Below are 18,075 nucleotides of genomic sequence, written 5' to 3' on the forward strand. Positions count from 1 at the left end.
ATTTGGTGCCTGTGAGGCGTGTTACCACAATGCTTCGGTCTCTTGTTTTTCTTTATTCTCTGCTCAATGTTTTGGTGTCGGCTATTTGTTCTTTCTGGCTAATCCAGTGGACTGATGCAGGCTTGAAACCTGCCACAAAGACATAATGCACTATCGCCTTGCCAGTTTCCGTTTGGGTGTGTTTCCTCTTGCCTGTACACATTACATCTCCACACTGTCACTGTGAGATCAGGATGAAGCACTTAGTTGTGCTTCTAGACTGAGTGTTAAAGATATATTTCACTGCAAAAACAGATGACAGCACTAAAGCTTTTCACAAAATTAATTAACAGTATTTTAGTAATAGCTTTAGATTCTACTGATAAAGATTCAAATGGGATATTCCATGGTAAATACAAATATGGGTTCACCTCGTGTCTGATTTAAAAAAATCTTTTATGCATGGTGTTCAAATGTCCCGCCCTTCACACAGTGGAGAAGAGAAACATTTGTAAATCGTTAAAGTGTTAAATTTCTTTTCATTCATTTGAATTTTGTAGTATGCTGAGTTCGGGCACCAGAGAGATGAGTGGGTACAAACTGGATCTCCCCGCAGTTAAACTGCAGAAGAGTCTGTGTGTCTAATGACAATTGTTCTTTTTTCAGCCTTTCCCACAAGTGAAAATCACAAAAACTGTGCCACCAAGCAAAACTGAAGATGAACAGAAGCCTTAACAGGGTCTCCACCAAAAGTTCACAGATCACTCTTTATTCATTTTTACCTCTCTCACACTTTCCGAGTACAAGGTCACATCTGATAATGGTCGTGCGCGGTACACAGGTCTGCCTCCACCGTGTGTGAAGAGCAAAGTGCAGTTACGGGAGGGTGTGGTTCTTTCCATGAGGCTGATGGAGACGAAGTGTACGGGTTTGTTTGTTGTTGTTTTTTTAAAAATCGTTGTTTACAGGAAGTATTTTCATGGGAGAGTAAATAACAGCACAGATAACCACACATACCTGTTCTCCCCTATAAGGGGTTGGTCTTAATGGGACCCATCGTGGGGGGCGTTTCCAGCAGCGCGTTGCTCACGGATATTTCTCGCGCTATAGACTGTTGGGTGGAAGCGCTGGTGTCGGGAAAGTGCAGTGTGGATAAGTGAACGGAACTGTCCCTGCGTGTTTTATAGCTAGATAATCACAACTGAAGGCATTAACTAGCCTCTGTTGTGGGAGCTGGAATGACAGAAACGCTGCGTAATCGGGACCGCGCGGTTGTAATGACCGGGGACTCGTGCGCTTTGGCACCGGAGGGAGCACTAAGCTTTAACTGAGGAGTTGAGCACCAACAGACAAAAGCAGCAAGGTGCAAGACGGCTAATCTTTCTGTTAACTAATTTGCAATATGCAAATGTAGAATATAAAGTGGAAAGTGTTCGCGTTGTCGCATTTTGCTCATCCCGAACCGTGCCAATGCTGGAATGGCTTTTGGCTCTGTGCTTTGTGATCCTGGTGGTCTCAATCTGGCCAGGCTCCAAATATTTCTGTACCGAGAGCCAGCGCGATGCTTTGCTTCAGAGATTTGGAATTTTACAGCAGGTGGCGAAAGGCAAGACGGAGAAGTGCGTCTCGGAGCGAGAGGGGAGCGACGATGCCCAGTCGGCCTGCGTGGGCGCTTTGACCGGTGAGAAGCAACGCACCGTGGCGCTAATATGTAAACCTTCCGCGCTGGCAAACTACCTGCTGAAGCACTGCTGGACTTTCAGTAACTACTCACCGTGTGTCGGCTGGACATGGCGGGCCAGCGCCTTTCTCCAGAGTGTTTACGAGGCGTGCTGGCCGTACGAAAGCCCGGTCCAGTTTGTGCGAGATAACCTGCAGCTAAGTGATGACGGAGTGGTGGCCTTGGACTGGGCTGTGCCATCCTACCAGAAACGTCGCAGGACTTCGAGTCACTCCACCAGTCCGGTTCTTCTCATCATTCCAAACTCTTTTGGGAAGATCACTAGAAATGTCCTGAAGGTAACTCGTGCGTTATCGGCATGTCAATAAAAACTTAACTGAGTGTAAAGAAGTATATTGTGGAACAAAGAGGAGGCTAGTAGTTTGTATACAGCGTATTGACAACAGGAAGCCATTTGTATCTGCTTTAGAGACAGAAGCAGATACAAATGGCTGAAGTCCCCAGCAGATGAATCTCAACTTGTGTTGTGAACTTTTACAGATGCCCTGTTCCTCTTATCAGTGTTACAGCATAAACCAACGTGATGTAAATACAGCAGTCGCTTGGGAGTTCGTTCTGTCTTATTTGGGGGAGGTTTTTGCATCAAAAATACAAGTGTAGCAGTTTGAGTATTTCAAGAGCTAAATAGCTGGGCAAATGATTAAAAATAAAATAAAACCAGAAACAAATAAGGTAATTTTTAATGCACACCCTTGCACAGTGAATTGCCATCTTAATTAAAAAGAGAAGACGCCAAATAGCCATTTGAGCTTAAGCCATGGCAAGTTGAGTTGAAAGGAAAGAGCAGAGCAGTGAAAAGAGCAGATGCAGTGGCTGCGCCAGTCTTTCAACTGCTCTTTCAATACACTGAGGTAATTGAGTGAGGGATTACAAAGCATCGCTTGACTTGTGAAGGCCGGGGAAGTGCAAGTGCTGCTCCACATGAACGCTTGTTGGTTCATTCACCGTTCTGGCCACCTGGTATCATGCTTCATTTCATACTGTTAGCTTTGTGTGTAAAGCACTCACAGGCTTACTGTCAGCCCTGTGTCAGAAATGACAAGTCTGCAGGAATACTGGAAAATCAAATGTGCCTGACATTAAACTAGGGCAACTCTTTAAAAAAAAGAGGAAAGGATAGAGAGTGACAATAAGGAAGAAATAAGAAGAAGTAAAGAAAACGGAGAGTGCAGCCTACAGCTTTACCACAAGGAAAAGCCTCTGAATGATGTAGAGATGAAGAGTAAGTGATCGGTGCAGCATGCATTTTTTTTTTTTTTTTTTTTTTTTTTTTTTTTAACTGGCACCCATTATCAGAATACAGTATTTACAATGAACCCGGTCATTTACGCTTGGGAGGGCTGGAAACTGAGGCACCACAAGGGATGTGCACCAATTAAGATTGCTTCTGCTATTGGTGAGACTCACTATGCATAAAGCAGTCACAGTCTCTGTGTGTGGGAGGGAGAGGCAAAGATAAAAAGAGCTCAAACACAACCATGCATCTATATCTGTCACACAAGACTGAAACCAAGGAACATGTAGATTCTTTTATGGGCTTGTGGTTCCTGTCGCCTCCTCTTTAACGCATCCCATTCCAGGGATTTATGAATTTATGAATGAACCACCTCTTCATCAATTATTCATACTTTTACTCACAGTTTGTCTTAGACCTCTTTCGTCTCTCTCATTCTGGTACGGTTCATATGCATTAAACATTGTTTATCATATCTATTACTTTTTACTGCCTTTATATTCAGGTCAGAGTTTTAAATGTACTTGCATACCTCATACCCAGCTGCTGGTAGTTGCTGGTGGCTGTTTTGCCTTGGAAACAGTGGAAACTAACTCCCACCAGTCCTCATAAACCTTTCCAGTTAACAAGTTGCATCTTGCTTGCTTAAACTGTGAGACTGAAATTAAGAAATACTTTACTGTGGTTTATTTCTTGGCCTGGTGCAGCAATGGAGAAATGCACTACATGGGGGTTTAGATAATGTTTTGGTTACATGTAAACTACACTTTATCACTTACATTTTTTTAACCATTTCTTTATGTTACTGTTAAAAAAGCAGCTTTCAGCTTACGAACGTCTTGGATGGAATAGCTGCGTAGCACTTGCTCAGTAAAAGTGGGGAAATTTTTAATATCAACACTCATGATTCTGTCAGTGAGGGATGCAATAAAACCTCAACATTCCCGATTCTGGAAAAAGAGTATGTTTATCAAAAAGCTAACCAGCAGTATTAAACAAAATATGACAAGCTCTGCATAAATGTGCCAAAATCCTGAGCATACTGTTCATCAAATACTTTACTGTCTTTTTCACAAGGAAAAAAAAACCTGATCATGGATCTGTTTTCCGTCTCCCCCATCAGTTTTTATAATTTATAGTGTCAGAGCAGTGAGAGAGTCCAAACCATCTCAGCCGTGACTCCCAAAGTTTGTCTCCAAACTGCTCAACCTGAGTTGTCCTTGCAAAAATCTGATTTCCATCTTTTAAAGGTGTAAGATGTGCATATGTCAAGATATGTATAAAGATGCGCACATAACCTCAATGGCTTCTTCAGTAAGTGCGCCTTGGTAATACCAGCTGGTGCCACATCGTTGCACTAGCTGCAGCCTGAACCGCTGATACAAGGGAAGATGAATCCATGCATGTTGTTTTTCTGCTGCCATAGCCCATCTGCTTCAAGTTTCAACAAGTTGTTTGTCCAGAGATGGTCTCCTGCATACCTCGGTTGTAACAAGTGGTATTTTGAGTTAGTGTTGCCTTCATATCAGGTTCAAGCCATTTCCCCTGACTTCTGGCATCACTAAGTCATTTTCACCCAGAGAACTGCTGCTCTCTGCATATTTTCTCTTTTTCAGTCCATTCTCTGTAGATCCTAGAGATGGCTGTGTGGGAAAATCCCAGTAGATCAGCAGTTTGTGAACTGCTGATCTACTTTCTCAGATCAGCGCCTCCAGCAGCACCAGCCCTGCCACATTCAAGACACTTAAGCCACCTTTCTTCCCTATTCTGCTGCTCAGTTTCAAGTTCAGCAGGTCGTTTTGATCATGTCTACGTGCTTAAATGCACTGAGCTGGTGCCAGGTGGCTGTAAAGCACTGGTGCCTAATGAAGTAACCAGTGCATGTGTAAGTGAACAATGCAGACTGCTTTATTTTATACTTAAATTTTATATACTGTACAGAACATAACAAATTGGAAAGGGTGGAAATTAAAACTTTCTGAGAACCATTCACAAAGTTCTCGATTTAATGCAACGTTACATCCACAAATCAGTTTCACGCTTTGCTTGCATTGGTTTTTGTAAAGCAACGCAGTTGCATCATAAACTCACCCATTTCTTCCAGCAACACAGGCTTTTGTTTCTCTACTGTTTGTGTGTTTTACTCCAAACAATTAATATGAAACAGCCTTTCCTTTGATTAGAGTTCATACAAATAGTTGGTCATAAAACTGCCAACCATTTAAATAAACCAGGACACCAGAAATCGTGATTAATACATAACAAATGCAACAACTTTTTTTAAATTGTAGATTTCTATTTTTGATTTAAACGTCTAAAACTAATAGCCGAAAGTGAATGGCGGTATAAACGGCAACATGGTAATATATTGCAGCAAAAATTTGTGTTGACGTTCTGTACATGTGACTGCTGAATAGTATTATAGCAAACTGTTAACCAGCGGACACATTGTTGTTGCCTCTGAAGGGCTTTTGATCAAGTAGCATTCCTAATTGAATGTGAGCACCGCTGACCTTTAGAAGCCTTCTGGTATTAATGTCTTTGTCGCTGTGTGAGGACAAGGGGTGTTGCGCAGTGTGTGCAGCCCTGGGTGGAGGAATTTGTCACGGAGCTGACAGTTTATCAGCACCAGCCAAAAAGTGCTGGAGTGGCTGTTGCAGTACAATTAAACTTAAATCTCTAACAAAACCAACTGCATAGTGTTAGTATAATATATCCCCACAAACTAGAACATGTACATTTGATCTGACATGTGCTTTGCAGCGACTTTAAAATCACAGAATCTTTCGTGATCAAGTACCAAATGGTAATGCTGAGGCTAAAAACGTCAAGTCCTTGAGGTTTAATGATAAAGCTTTTTTTATCATTATTGTGGGTAAACTGCACCGTCTGATGTTTGTTTACACTGTGCGACTGGAAAATACCTTAGTAGGCGGGCAGTTCTCCTAATTTAATCACAGCTGGAGCGCTCATTGTTTGTCACAGCTCTAATATGCTGCTGAAACCGTAAGATCGCTCTGCGTTTCTCTGCATCACCAGGAATTTAACTGAACCCAGAAGTGATTTATATTCATATGTGAATAGTCCTTTCTCCTGTGTGCTCCTCTCAAATCCTGATGATTTGAGGAAGAGGCTAATGAATGAGCAAATGAGTGATGTTCTGGTATAAGAACTCAGCGCAGCACTGACCTAGTAATGTGTCTGGCACAGTAAATCCTCTTTTCATATAGACAACGAAGAAGTGGCAAAACTGCTACTGCAGTCTTTCTCAGCTGGTAAATATTTAATGCTCTTCCCGCAGCCCGTTGGGATTCCTGCAGATTTAAAGTGAAAGGTCATTTAAAATCCAGCCATTTATTTGCACAAAATGTACAATAATCTCACCGTCGTCCCGAGTCACAAGCCTCTGTGTGTCTGTGCACTCTCCTTCTCTTGTGCTGAGATAAAGGATTAGAAGCACTGCAGATTTAGAGGGAAGACAAATCTTCTCCCTGTGCTTCCAGACAACATAATGGGTCATTTGGTCTAATGGTAATATTTAGAGACTAGACTGCAGCAGTTTCTCATTTTCAGTCCCTCTCTGCATGGAGAGCTTTTCACAGTAATTTAGAAAATCACTCGTCATTTGTGATCTGCTCTGAATCAAAACCTTCCCAGAGTTAAATCACAGTCATTTTTTTTTCCAGGGTAATAAATGAAGACGAAGAGGTTCACTATTTTTTGATGTTGTCTGTTTGTCATGTGAAAAGGAAAGTTAGAGAACTAAGAATAACCCGTGATTCAGTAAGTTGTAGAACAACCTGTAGCAGCAATAACTCAAATTATGTTTGTGTAAAAATTGGCGTGTAAAAATATAATCATGAGCAAATAATATTATTGCACAGGGGCAGCTATTTAATGCGGTATGCACAATTAAATTCCTTGCACATAAATTCAACAACCTGCATGTGTAGATCTCAGCAGCCAAAAAAAAACTCATCATGCACGTGAGAGTGTCTGTTTGGTGAGCATTGCAGCAGGTTAATGGGGAAATTATGTTTGCATGTCTGCCTGTTTGCAGTCCTTTTGCATGCTCAGACAGTCCATCTACCTGCAAAGAGCGTCTGTTGTCAGACGGGGACTATGTCATAAATATGTCATACAGTCCATCTGTGGGCTCCTGCTGGTGATGTTGTTGGTCTGTCAGCAAGCTGCAGAGAAGAGAGAAGTTCTAACATACAAATAGGGATGGGAATTGATCAAATTTAGCAATTCTTGTTCCATTTTTAAATCTCGTTTCGATTTGATTCCTTATCAATTCTCATTGGCTCAGCTTTGAGAGTCTATCAAAAACATGACATTTGTCTAGAATAAATTACGTTACGTGGTCAAATCTTAGTGTGTGTTGCAGGTATTTTCCCTCTATATTATGTCCAATGTTAATCAAAGAAAATAATGTAATCTTACACAGAACACTTTTCTTTATAGTACAATATGTTTTCTCCGTAAAATGACCTGAAAAACGCTGCCTCATAGTTAACAATACCCGGTTACAACAACCAAACACTAGTTAACAATATCAACTTATAGGGTAAAGTTCCACACACCAATTTCACTCAGCTTTAACATCACTCTGGGTTCTTAGCTAGTTTAGTGTTAGCATGCTGTCTGTGCAGGTGCTTGCAAATGCAGATGTTTGCGCTTTACATCGGCAACATTGTTGCAAAATCTGCAACATTTTTTTTCAATAAAAATAAAAGTAATGTCCATATCCACGCTGTAGACTGTCACTATTTTCATCCTCCCTTCACAAACTAAAATCAGCTGATTGTTGCACAAGTGCAATTGGAACTGATAAGCGGATCCAACTGCCAAGAAGAGCAGCAATTGAAAGGAAGTGAGCTACTGAGTTTATTGAGTTTATTCCCATCTCTACATTCAAAAAGCTGAAATGAAATGCTGTGTTAAAAACAATTAAGTGTCCACTGCAGCCACTGTCTGTGTTTCTTATGGTGTTTTTCTTTTTTTTAAAAGCCTTGATTAGGTTTTCTTCATGCTTCTTCCATTCCTAGTCAACTCCACTGTCACAGCCTTCCCTGTTCATAAAGCTTATAATGGTGGACAGCATCGCCGTCATATTGAGCAGAATGCATTTGGGATTTTGGAGGACTGCACAGAGGCACATTTGCTTTGGTTGAAAACCTCTTTGTGGGCCCTAGATGGGCAAATACCTGTGCAAACTGATGCAATCATGGTACCATAAATAAAGAAATAAAGTGTTATTGCTCTCACAAGCAACTGTGCTCTCAAAGCTGAATTCTGCTTTCTCTGATCAGTCTAAATTTTGACAGTTTGGAGGGCAGAGCCCAACGGAAGCATTAAAGTCCATCCATTGATGTCAGTATTTCCGTCATTACGCCGCAAAAAAATAACTATTGGCAGTTAATTCAGCAAAGTTTATTTGTTAAATTGTGAACAGATATGGTATTAAAGAGCAATTATGTTGCTGTCATAGTGTCATTTCGTTTGAGGGTATAATCTGAATGTCTCAGTCACAAAGGTTGTGGAATTACTCGTTTGAAATCACTATGAGAAGTCTGATTAGAGCGAGCACTGCCTGCAAGAGCGTGAATCTGCTGTAGCACTTGTCAAGTGGATACTCTTGTAATGGATTCTCTGTGTAGTTGGTTGCTGAGTTCTACCTGTGTATGTTATTGAATTTACATGTGAGGAATTTAATTCAGAATCAGAGAGACTTTATTAATCCAGAGGGAAATTGGGTTGTCATAGCAGCAAATATACAACAAACATCAAGCACTTATATAAAATGAGGGTAGAAACAGAGATAATGATAGATAAATATTAAGATGAATAGATAAATATAGAGATATAGGTATAAATATAAAAAGACAAGTGCGCATGCAAATATATCTTGTGGTGTACAAGAGTGACAGGATGCATTGAGGCGTGATTAATTCTGTTCCACACGTGTGGACCTGACCCAAGTCGATGAATTGAAGAGTGTGATAGCAGCAGAAAGGAATGACCTCCTTTAATGTTCTTTCAGATAGTTCAAGGAAGCTGTTGCTGAAACTGTTCTTCAGCTTGTCCCAAGTGTGGGAGTCATTGTCCATGATTGCCCGCAGTCTTGTCAGCATTCTGTCACTGATCACCTCCTCCATGGTGGCGAGCTTCATGCCAAGAACAGACTCTGCCGATGAGTTTGTTCAGTCTGTTTGCGTCCTTTGCTTCGATGCCTGCACGCCACAGCAAAGAAGATGGTGCTCACAACAACAGACTGATAAAACATGTAGAGCAGCCTGTTGCATACATTGAATGATCTGAGCCTTCGTAGAAGTCATTGTTAGCTGAGCACTCCAGCTCGTGATCCAGTTGAACTCCCAGATCCTTATAGGATTGCATAAGCAGCATTGTGCCTGTGCTTGTGAGGTGAAATACTTTGCTCATAATTATATTTTACCACAAATATAATTCCATGTTTAAGCTCCCGCCACAGCTTCATGAACCAGTTTGGGCCAAGTTTTAGCTGTTGCACAGATGTCCTCACATCTGAATCTAGAATACAACTTCAGATGACAGGAGTTCATGGTTGACTCTGTGAGTTCAAGGTGCCCAGGTCCTGTGGCTTCAAAACAAGCCCATATCATCACACCTCCACCACTATGCTTGACAGTTGGTATGAGGTATGTGTGCTGATAGGCTGTGGTTGCTTTTCTCCAAACATGGTGCTGTAGTTCTTGTTTTAAAACTGGAGAAGCCTTTTAGATGAGAGGTGAAAACTCTTTAAAATAACCTTGGAGAAGTCCAGTTACCTTCTTTTCAAAGTCTTAAGACTACCATGTCCTGGATGACGGAGAACCTACAGATGCATAACCCATTCTTCCGCTGTCTTTTTCTAATTGTACTGTCATTTACTTTATATTTAATATGCTAACTTAAGCCTGTATAGTCTGTAGCTGTTTTAAGTGTATCTGAGCATTGATGTGTGCTGTTGGGAGCTGATAGTTAAACCTATGCTGTAAGACAGTCGTGTGCACTTTAAGCAAAGTTAGACACTTAATTAATGGACACTTAATAAGCAAAGCTTTCTTAGTTTTACCATGTTCTGATTTCCTACAGTAATAGTTTTTTTTTTCCATACAATAAAAGTAATGTTATTCATGTTTGTGTGTTACAGCTGTGAAGATGCTGTGTTCTAAAAAAGTTTTCTACTCGTGTGTGTGTGTGTGTGTGTGTGTGTGTGTGTGTGTGTGTGTGTGTGTGTGTGTGTGTGTATAAATAAATAAATAATCAATCAATCTGCTTTGTTTCTTTCAACAGTTGTGTGAAATGGCACTGTCCCATGGCTACCTTCCCGTGGTATTCAATCGCCGCAACCACAACAGCTGCCCACTTACAACCGTGAAACTGCAGCAGTTTGGTGATCCTGCAGATCTACGAGAGGCTGTGCGCTACATTCGCTACCGGCAGCCTGCGGGTAGACTGTATGCAGTGAGCGAGAGCTCAGGGTCGGGCCTTCTGCTGTCCTACCTGGGGGAGTGTGGATCTTCAAGCTACGTGACGGCGGCTGTCTGCCTGTCTCCTGTGTTCCGCTGCCAGAGCTGGTTTGAGAGTGGGCTGTGCTGGCCTCTGCAGGGGGCGTTGGTGCTGTACCAGAAAATATGTCTCAGCAGGTACAGAGAGGGGGGGGGGGGATAAGAACCAGTTATCCATAGTTTTTACATGATGTCAAAACTACTGGGACATGCCCACCTCATGGGCAAAAGTAGTCCTTTGCACTCCAGCCATTATTTGAATGTCTTCAAATTGAACTTAGCCGAAATATCAGATAGTTGCTGTGCTATCAGATGCATACATCAATGTTTATTTACAGCTGCCAGAAGGGCCAGCGACACACGCTGTTAGTGGCAGCTCATAGAAATGTTTCCTACCTGACACTGGAAAATAATCAGTCAGCTTTACTGTCATGACATGACATTAATGTGAAAAATTTATACTACCAGAACTTTTCTGGCCCTACACTGTAAATGTTCAAGTTGACAAATTGTAAGATTTACATGTAGCTTTGTTTAAGCTTGCTATGTATTACTTACCTTTGCTTTAATGATGAACAATTTCTAGTTCTTCACCTCCCAGACGGTGACATTATTTACCCATTCAGATCAAAATACATGTACCTGTCTATACTTTACGCCAGGATGACATCTTTCATCCTGGCACCGAACTGCAGGTCTAGGAGAGATATTGTCACTTTCAGGGACTTAAATAAAGCTGCCGGGTCAGAATATGGATCACAAGAGATCCAAGTAGTCACCAGACTCAAGACTGGTGAAAAAAGCAACACTTTTGGCCTGCAGTACTGTCCACTATGAGCCAGATGGAGTAATGTTGTGACCACGAGAGCAGTGAGTCTGTCACATGACTGAAAAAAACTGTGTATTGACAGACTGATAGTAAAACAGTGGCCTTAACTCCACAATATTACCACTTGGGTTTTATTTTTATAGCTTTGGCTACATTTTGTATTGTATGATGATTTATGCATATCCATATCGCAACAGCGAGTCAAAAAAAGGCAGATGATTAAATAAGTAAAATCCTCCATAATGTAAGAAGCTCGTCTAATTATTTGACTGCTAATTTGTCTTGTCCATTCTGACTTATTCTTGGGGTTTATTGCTGCATCCCCAGAACAACAGAAGATGAGACAAAGTGTGTATTTGTCCAAATACACGGTAACATTTCAGGAATTCAGTGCTGGAACAGTTTTATTCAGCTTAAATTGTCAAAGTGCAGCCATGTAAGGATAAGGGCATTGTGTCACAAGGTAATTCATTTGAGCTGCTTGCATGCTGTGGCTGAAATTAACATAGCATGAGCTTGTGCTATGTTTGGGTTTGTGACACAGGATGTACAAATTTGACCTATACTAATGAGTAAAATATGCATTGTACACTCAAAGTCATGAGGCCATGTGATCATGTGGCATACACAAAGCACAACACCAAAATAAAAGAATTCTATAAATACAACTGTATGAAAATTTAAGTTTTCTTTTAATGATATTTGGTAGCTTGCAAAGGGAAGAAAAAAAGGAGCTCAATAAGGCTCCGGTTCGAAGTACAACTTAAAATTATGTCCTTTAAGACGGAAAATCGCAATGTTTTTGTGGGCCGAAAGGGAGAAGGAGACTTGTGTGACAAACAGACAAATAAGTACTCACAAACCTTCAATTGGAGAGGCACATACAATTTAGGAAACAGTCATGTCACTGTAGCAACAAATAGCTCGCTCAGTGTTGAGTCATTGATTCTGAGAGACATCGTGACCATGGCAAAGTTTCTCAAATCAAGGCCAATGAGGAGTATGAGACCCATGCAGCTCTTCAGAATTGATTTACTGTTTTTTCATTTGTCTTTGTAACCATCCCTCTGTGTGTGTGTGTGTGTGTGTGTGTGTGTGTGTGTGTGTGTGTGTGTGTGTGTGTGTGTGTGTGTGTGTGTGTGTGTGCGTGCTTGTGCTTGTGCTTGTGCTTGTAATGATAGATACAGGACCGTGCTGGCTGAGACCCTGCAGACAGACACTCTGTTCTCCAGCCATTCTTTGCGTGGCCTGGAGGAAGCACTGTTTTGTCAGCCTGGATATCCTGACTCTACACCTGCAGCACCAACAGGAAACGGCTGTAGCAGCAATACATCAATTACCTGGGATGCTTACTGGGAACACAATGAACCCTTAAGAGATGTGGATGAAGTGGCCATTCCTGTTTTGAGCGTGTGTGCTAAGGATGACCCTATCCGTGGAGATGCCCAGTCCACAGTCCCCTTGGAACTTTTTGAAACAAATCCACATTTTTTTCTCCTCCTAACTGACCGTGGAGGTCACTGCGGTTTCTCCACCCAATCTGAAGGGAATGATGCTGGTGCTGTGGGTGCAGTGGGCTCCGTGGCTGCATCAAACAGAGGGATGGAGAGTCACGGGATCAACTGGAGCCACAGAGCTTCACTGGAATTCTTTAGGGCCACCACGGACTTCTTCAATGCAGAGGAGAGAGCGAAGCAGCTTGCTTCAAGGAGGAGGGGCCTGGGAGGAGCTGCAGGAGGAAGATTTTTTCGCCACCGCAGTGTCAGTACATGTAAAAGAGTGCCAGCTTGTTCTCATAATATCCATGCTATTTACAGCTGGCAGAGATCCTACACACGATGAGGAAGCTTTATGGAGATTAAAGGTACCCTGTGGAGTTTCTGTGTAATCACATTCAGCTATTCCATTTTAGTAAACCAAAAAGGGAGAAAGTTTTAACTTTTACATTCAGATACACTTTAGTCCTCAACAGAGCTGACTTTTCTGCTGGCTCCTTTGACTCGTCTTGCCTCCCATTGTTCATGCGTTGTTGTATTATACATGATGCTCGATGCACATGTAGATGAGTGGAATGGTGTAACGCCATATGTGTGTACATGTGCATTGTTGTGTATGTATGTGAACTCATAGCACTGCTAAAACTAAAAAAAAAAAAAAAAAACACCACAGGGCACGAGTGACGTCTGACTTTAATGCTTCTAATGTTTTTTTTCCGATTTGGGATGTGAGGGGCCAAATTGTTCTCTGGATGTGTGGCACTCACTTGAAAGTGTTATGACAACCAAACTTTGAAAAGTGCTGGGATTGTGAAGCACTGAGTCGGTGTGTGTGTGCGCGTGTGCGTGCATTGTTTTCACACTGCTAAGTCGGGGCACAAACCATTAGGATAGAAAAATGACAGACCACAAGATTGCAAGCAGTTGTTATGTTCAAAAGTGACACTAAAAAAAAATCGACAAATTATGAGTGTCTCTATATTTTTCTACAGACAGATTTAGGTCCTCTGTAACGTCAGCTGTTGCAGGAATTTCTCAGTTATATTAACAAGCTCACTATATGTTTACAGGGTCCAAGTCATCTGCTGCACATTTTCCCCCATTTGCTACATTTGTAGCCACATTTGCTTTGACTTTTGAAACCTTACTGTGTATTGTATTTTGTTGGTTTTACTGCAAGTATATCTATTGAGGACTAAGACTTATGCCTAAGTGAATCAGAGTTTCAGACTAATTGGAGCTGAATGTTAAAGGAGTTTAATTAGTTAATCGACTGTTTTTTCTATGTGTTACAGAGAGTTAAGTGAGTATGTTCTCCTCTGTGTCAGAAAATATCCTGTGATGAACAGAATAGGTGAACACCTGTGAGACTTTTAACCAGTCAGCTTTTATAGGTCTGTGTCATGCGAATGGAAGCACTTTGTAAGTTTTCATTTCGTATCCTTTGACTTCCTGCTCCGAGGCTTTTTCCTGAGCTGCTTGGGATCCGCAGGTGGCTGTTGTTTTACTCTGAGTAGGAGAATTTTGGGTTCATACTTCTACAATAAACAATAAATAAATAAAACTCAGTATTTCTGTTTCCTATTAATTAAGGAAAAGCCAAGGTGCATTATAACAGTGAGTATACAGTAAATCAGGACATTAAGTACCACAGTGCACAAATGATTGTTGTCTTGTGTTTATTGAACAGGCTGTGCCCACGTTTGATGTGTTATATTATGTGACAAGATGAAATTAAAAGTATACTGAGTGAACCAAGACGCGCTGCTGGGTCTGAATTTAATAACCATGCATCCTTCTACTACCGTTAAACAGATTCCTCTTTAATAATAATTAAATTAATTTAATAATGTTGCATGATATTATGTCTTGTTCCATGTTGCAGATCTCATTAAAGCTAACCTGTGGTCTTGTCAACCCCTTATTTTATTTATTTATTTTTTTTAAATCAGTGCTCACAGACATTATCTATTATGGTAAAGTACCCACGGCCTTTCTGTGTGTGCATGTGTGTTACAATCACTGTAGCATTTGTCCTTTCATTGAGCCTTATCCACTCAGACAGCTGGAACCCAGCAGTGTACACACTGAAAGACACAAAATGTGTGCTGGCAGACACATTGTCAACATACAGCCCTGCGGTCAGAAAAGCACACAAATAGAAATAGAAATACAGAGACCTTTAGGAAAACAAACAAGCTGTCAGATATATATTGTTCATATCGATGCACATTATCTGCAGGAAGATTTTCATACTAATCATCCATCCATTTTCTTCCACATATCTAATTCAGGGTGTATAAAAGGCCCCAAAGTTCATAGAATAGTTTTATTGGTGTTTATAAGTTTATATAAGTTCATTTAAGGACGCGACTAAGCTGTTCAAGTATCAAGTGTTGGTTGATCACCTGCACCTAGAGGAGGCCAGATTAATAGCCGATGCTTACCTCAACTCTACCACACCCTTCACTGATACTATGGAGGCCTTCAATGATAAATTGACAATGACAACCTGACATCAGGCGTGGAGACGTCTCGGCATTTGAGAGATTTGCCCTCCAGATAAGATAAGATAACCTTTATTAGTCCCACACGTGGGAAATTTGTTTTGTCACAGCAGGAAGTGGACAGTGCAAAAGTTATGAGGCAAAAATTAGAATACAATAAGAATAAATACAGTACACAACTGTACAGAATAGAATAAAATAAAATACTATATACAGTAGAATAAAATAAAATAAATATGCAATAAGATAAAAATAGAATACAAATACAAATACTATATACAACTGAGTAAAAATACAACGATGACAGAAAGGATTATTGCACTTAGTATTATTGCATATGTATGGATGTGTGTGCTTGATCAGTTAAAGTCTTTATTATGGAGTCTGACAGCAGTGGGGAGGAAAGACCTGCGAAATCTCTCCGTCCCACACCGTGGGTGCCGCAGTCTCCCACTGAAGGAGCTGCTCAGTGCTGTCACAGTCTGCTGCATGGGGTGGGAGATGTTGTCCATCAGGGATGACAGCTTAGCCGCCGTTCTCCTGTCACTCACCACCTCCACTGGGTCCAGAGGGCATCCTAGAACAGAGCTGGCCCTTCGGATCACCCTGTTCAGTCTCTTCCTGTCCCCAGCAGAGATGCTGCCGCCCCAGCAGACCACGCCATAAAAGATAGCAGAAGCCACAACAGAGTCATAGAATTTCTTCAGGAGTGGGCCCTCCACTCCAAACGACCTGAGTCTCCACAGCAGGTACAGCCTGCTCTGCCCTTTCCTGTAGAGGGCGTCTGAGTTATGAGTCCAGTCCAGTCTATTGTTCAGATGAACACCAAGGTACCTGTAGCTGTCCACAGCCTCAATGTCCATACCTTGGATGTTCAGTGGTTGCAGTGGAGAATGCTTGTGCCTGCGGAAGTCTACCACCAGTTCCTTGGTTTTACTGGCGTTGATCTGGAGGTAGTTCAGCTGGCACCAGTCCACAAAGTCTTGGGTCAGACCTCTGTACTCCTTGTCGTCCCCATCAGTGATGAGGCCGACTATTGCAGAGTCATCAGAGAACTTCTGCAGGAAGCACTGGGTGGAATTGTGGGAGAAGTCTGCAGTGTAGATGGTGAAGAGGAACGGAGCCAGAACCGTTCCCTGTGGGGCCCCCGTACTGCAGACGACCCTGTCCGACACACAGCCCTGAGTCCTCACATACTGTGGTCGGTCGGTGAGGTAGTCCAGGATCCAGGTAGTGATGGTCCACTCCAGAGTTCACCAGCTTGTCCTTTAGAACCGAGGGAAGAATGGTGTTGAAGGCACTGGAGAAATCAAAGAACATGATTCTCACAGTGCTTCCAGCGGTCTCCAGGTGAGCGAGGGAACGATGTAGGAGGTGAATGACAGCATCATCCGCTCCAATGCCAGGCTGGTAGGCAAACTGAAGTGGGTCCAGTGATGAGCTTATTAGGTGCCGAAGCTGAGCCAGGACCAACCGCTCCAGGGTCTTCATCAGGTGGGATGTCAGAGCCACCGGCCTGTAGCTGTTGAGGTCCTTGGGGTGTGAAGTCTTTGGCACTGGTACAACACAGGAGGTTTTCCAGAGCTGTGGGACTCTTCCCAACCTCAGGCTCAGGTTGAAGAGGTGCTCCATCACCCCACACAGTTGGTCCGCGCAGGACCTGACGACCCTCGAGCTGATGCCATCTGGACCTGCTGCCTTCTTGCCATTAATCCTCCTCAGTTCCCTCCTAACCTGGGTGGTTGAGAGAGACAGGCTGGAGCCTTGTGTTGAGTGTGTATTGGATGCTGTTGTTGGGGGTGGGGGGGAGTGAGCAGGGTGAATAGAGGAGGTGTGAAGTGTCTGAGGTGGAACAGCAGCAGTGGGGGTGGGTGAGTCTGCAGCCGATGTTGCAGACTGCCTCATGGCTGAGTCAAATCTGTTGAAGAAATGATTCAGTTCATTTGCCCATCTCACATCCCTCCCAGGCAGAGAGTTCTGCTGTTTGTGGCCCGAGATGGTTCTGAGGCCTCTCCAGACTTCACCAACGTTGTTTTGTTGAAGCTGGTTCTCCATCTTCTGCCTGTAGCTCTCCTTCCCATTCCTTATCAGTCCCCTCAGCTCTCTCTGCACCCTTTTCAACTCCTCTTTGTCTCTGGATTTGAAGGCCCTCCTCTTCTGCTTGAGGACGGTTTTAATTTCTGGGGTAATCCAAGGTTTGTTGTTGGAGAAACACCGTACAGTCCTGGTAGGTACAGTGTTATCCACACAGAAGTTTATATAGTCAGTAATGCATGTAGTAAGGCTGTCGATGTCCTCACCGTGGTCATCACAAATCACCTCCCACACAGTCGACTCAAAACAATCCTTAAGAGCCTCCTCGCTCTCCTCTGACCATCTCTGTACTGTGCGGGTGGCTGGTGGCTCCCTGCGCACTAAGGGCTCATACACAGGGACAAGGTGCACCAGGTTGTGATCAGATCTGCCCAGGGGAGGGAGAGGTGATGAACTGTATGCCTCTTCTGCATTGGCATACAGTAAGTCCAGTGTTTTATTGACTCTGGTTGGGCAGGTCACATACTGGGTGAAGGTGGGCAGTGTGGAGTCCAGTGAGGCATGATTGAAGTCCCCTGATATTATGAGAAGGGCTCTCGGTGATTGTGTTTGCAGTCTGCTGACCACAGAGTGGAGAGAGTCACAGGCTGTATCCGCGTTGGCCGAGGGGGGGACATACGCTGTTATCGCGATAACATGCGAGAACTCCCGGGGCAGGTA

At 42.6% G+C, this 18,075-nt stretch overlaps 1 protein-coding gene across 1 annotated transcript; it reads left to right on the forward strand.

Annotated features, from left to right (window-relative positions):
• Window positions 1-1,048: 1,048 nt before the first annotated feature.
• abhd15a (abhydrolase domain containing 15a) lies at window positions 1,049-14,964 on the forward strand. Its single transcript, XM_086261440.1, has 3 exons — window positions 1,049-1,998; window positions 10,275-10,627; window positions 12,500-14,964. Exons 1-3 carry the CDS (start codon window positions 1,450-1,452, stop codon window positions 13,158-13,160), a joined length of 1,563 nt encoding a protein of 520 aa, XP_086117566.1. The 5' UTR covers window positions 1,049-1,449; the 3' UTR covers window positions 13,161-14,964.
• Window positions 14,965-18,075: the final 3,111 nt, after the last annotated feature.

The sequence above is a fragment of the Aulonocara sp. 'chitande type north' Nkhata Bay genome, linkage group LG14, assembly GCF_057382095.1.
Source record: "Aulonocara sp. 'chitande type north' Nkhata Bay isolate Kocher_YH1m ecotype deep benthic linkage group LG14, A_spYH_male_GT1.1, whole genome shotgun sequence".
In the NCBI taxonomy this organism is placed as follows: domain Eukaryota; kingdom Metazoa; phylum Chordata; class Actinopteri; order Cichliformes; family Cichlidae; genus Aulonocara; species Aulonocara sp. 'chitande type north' Nkhata Bay.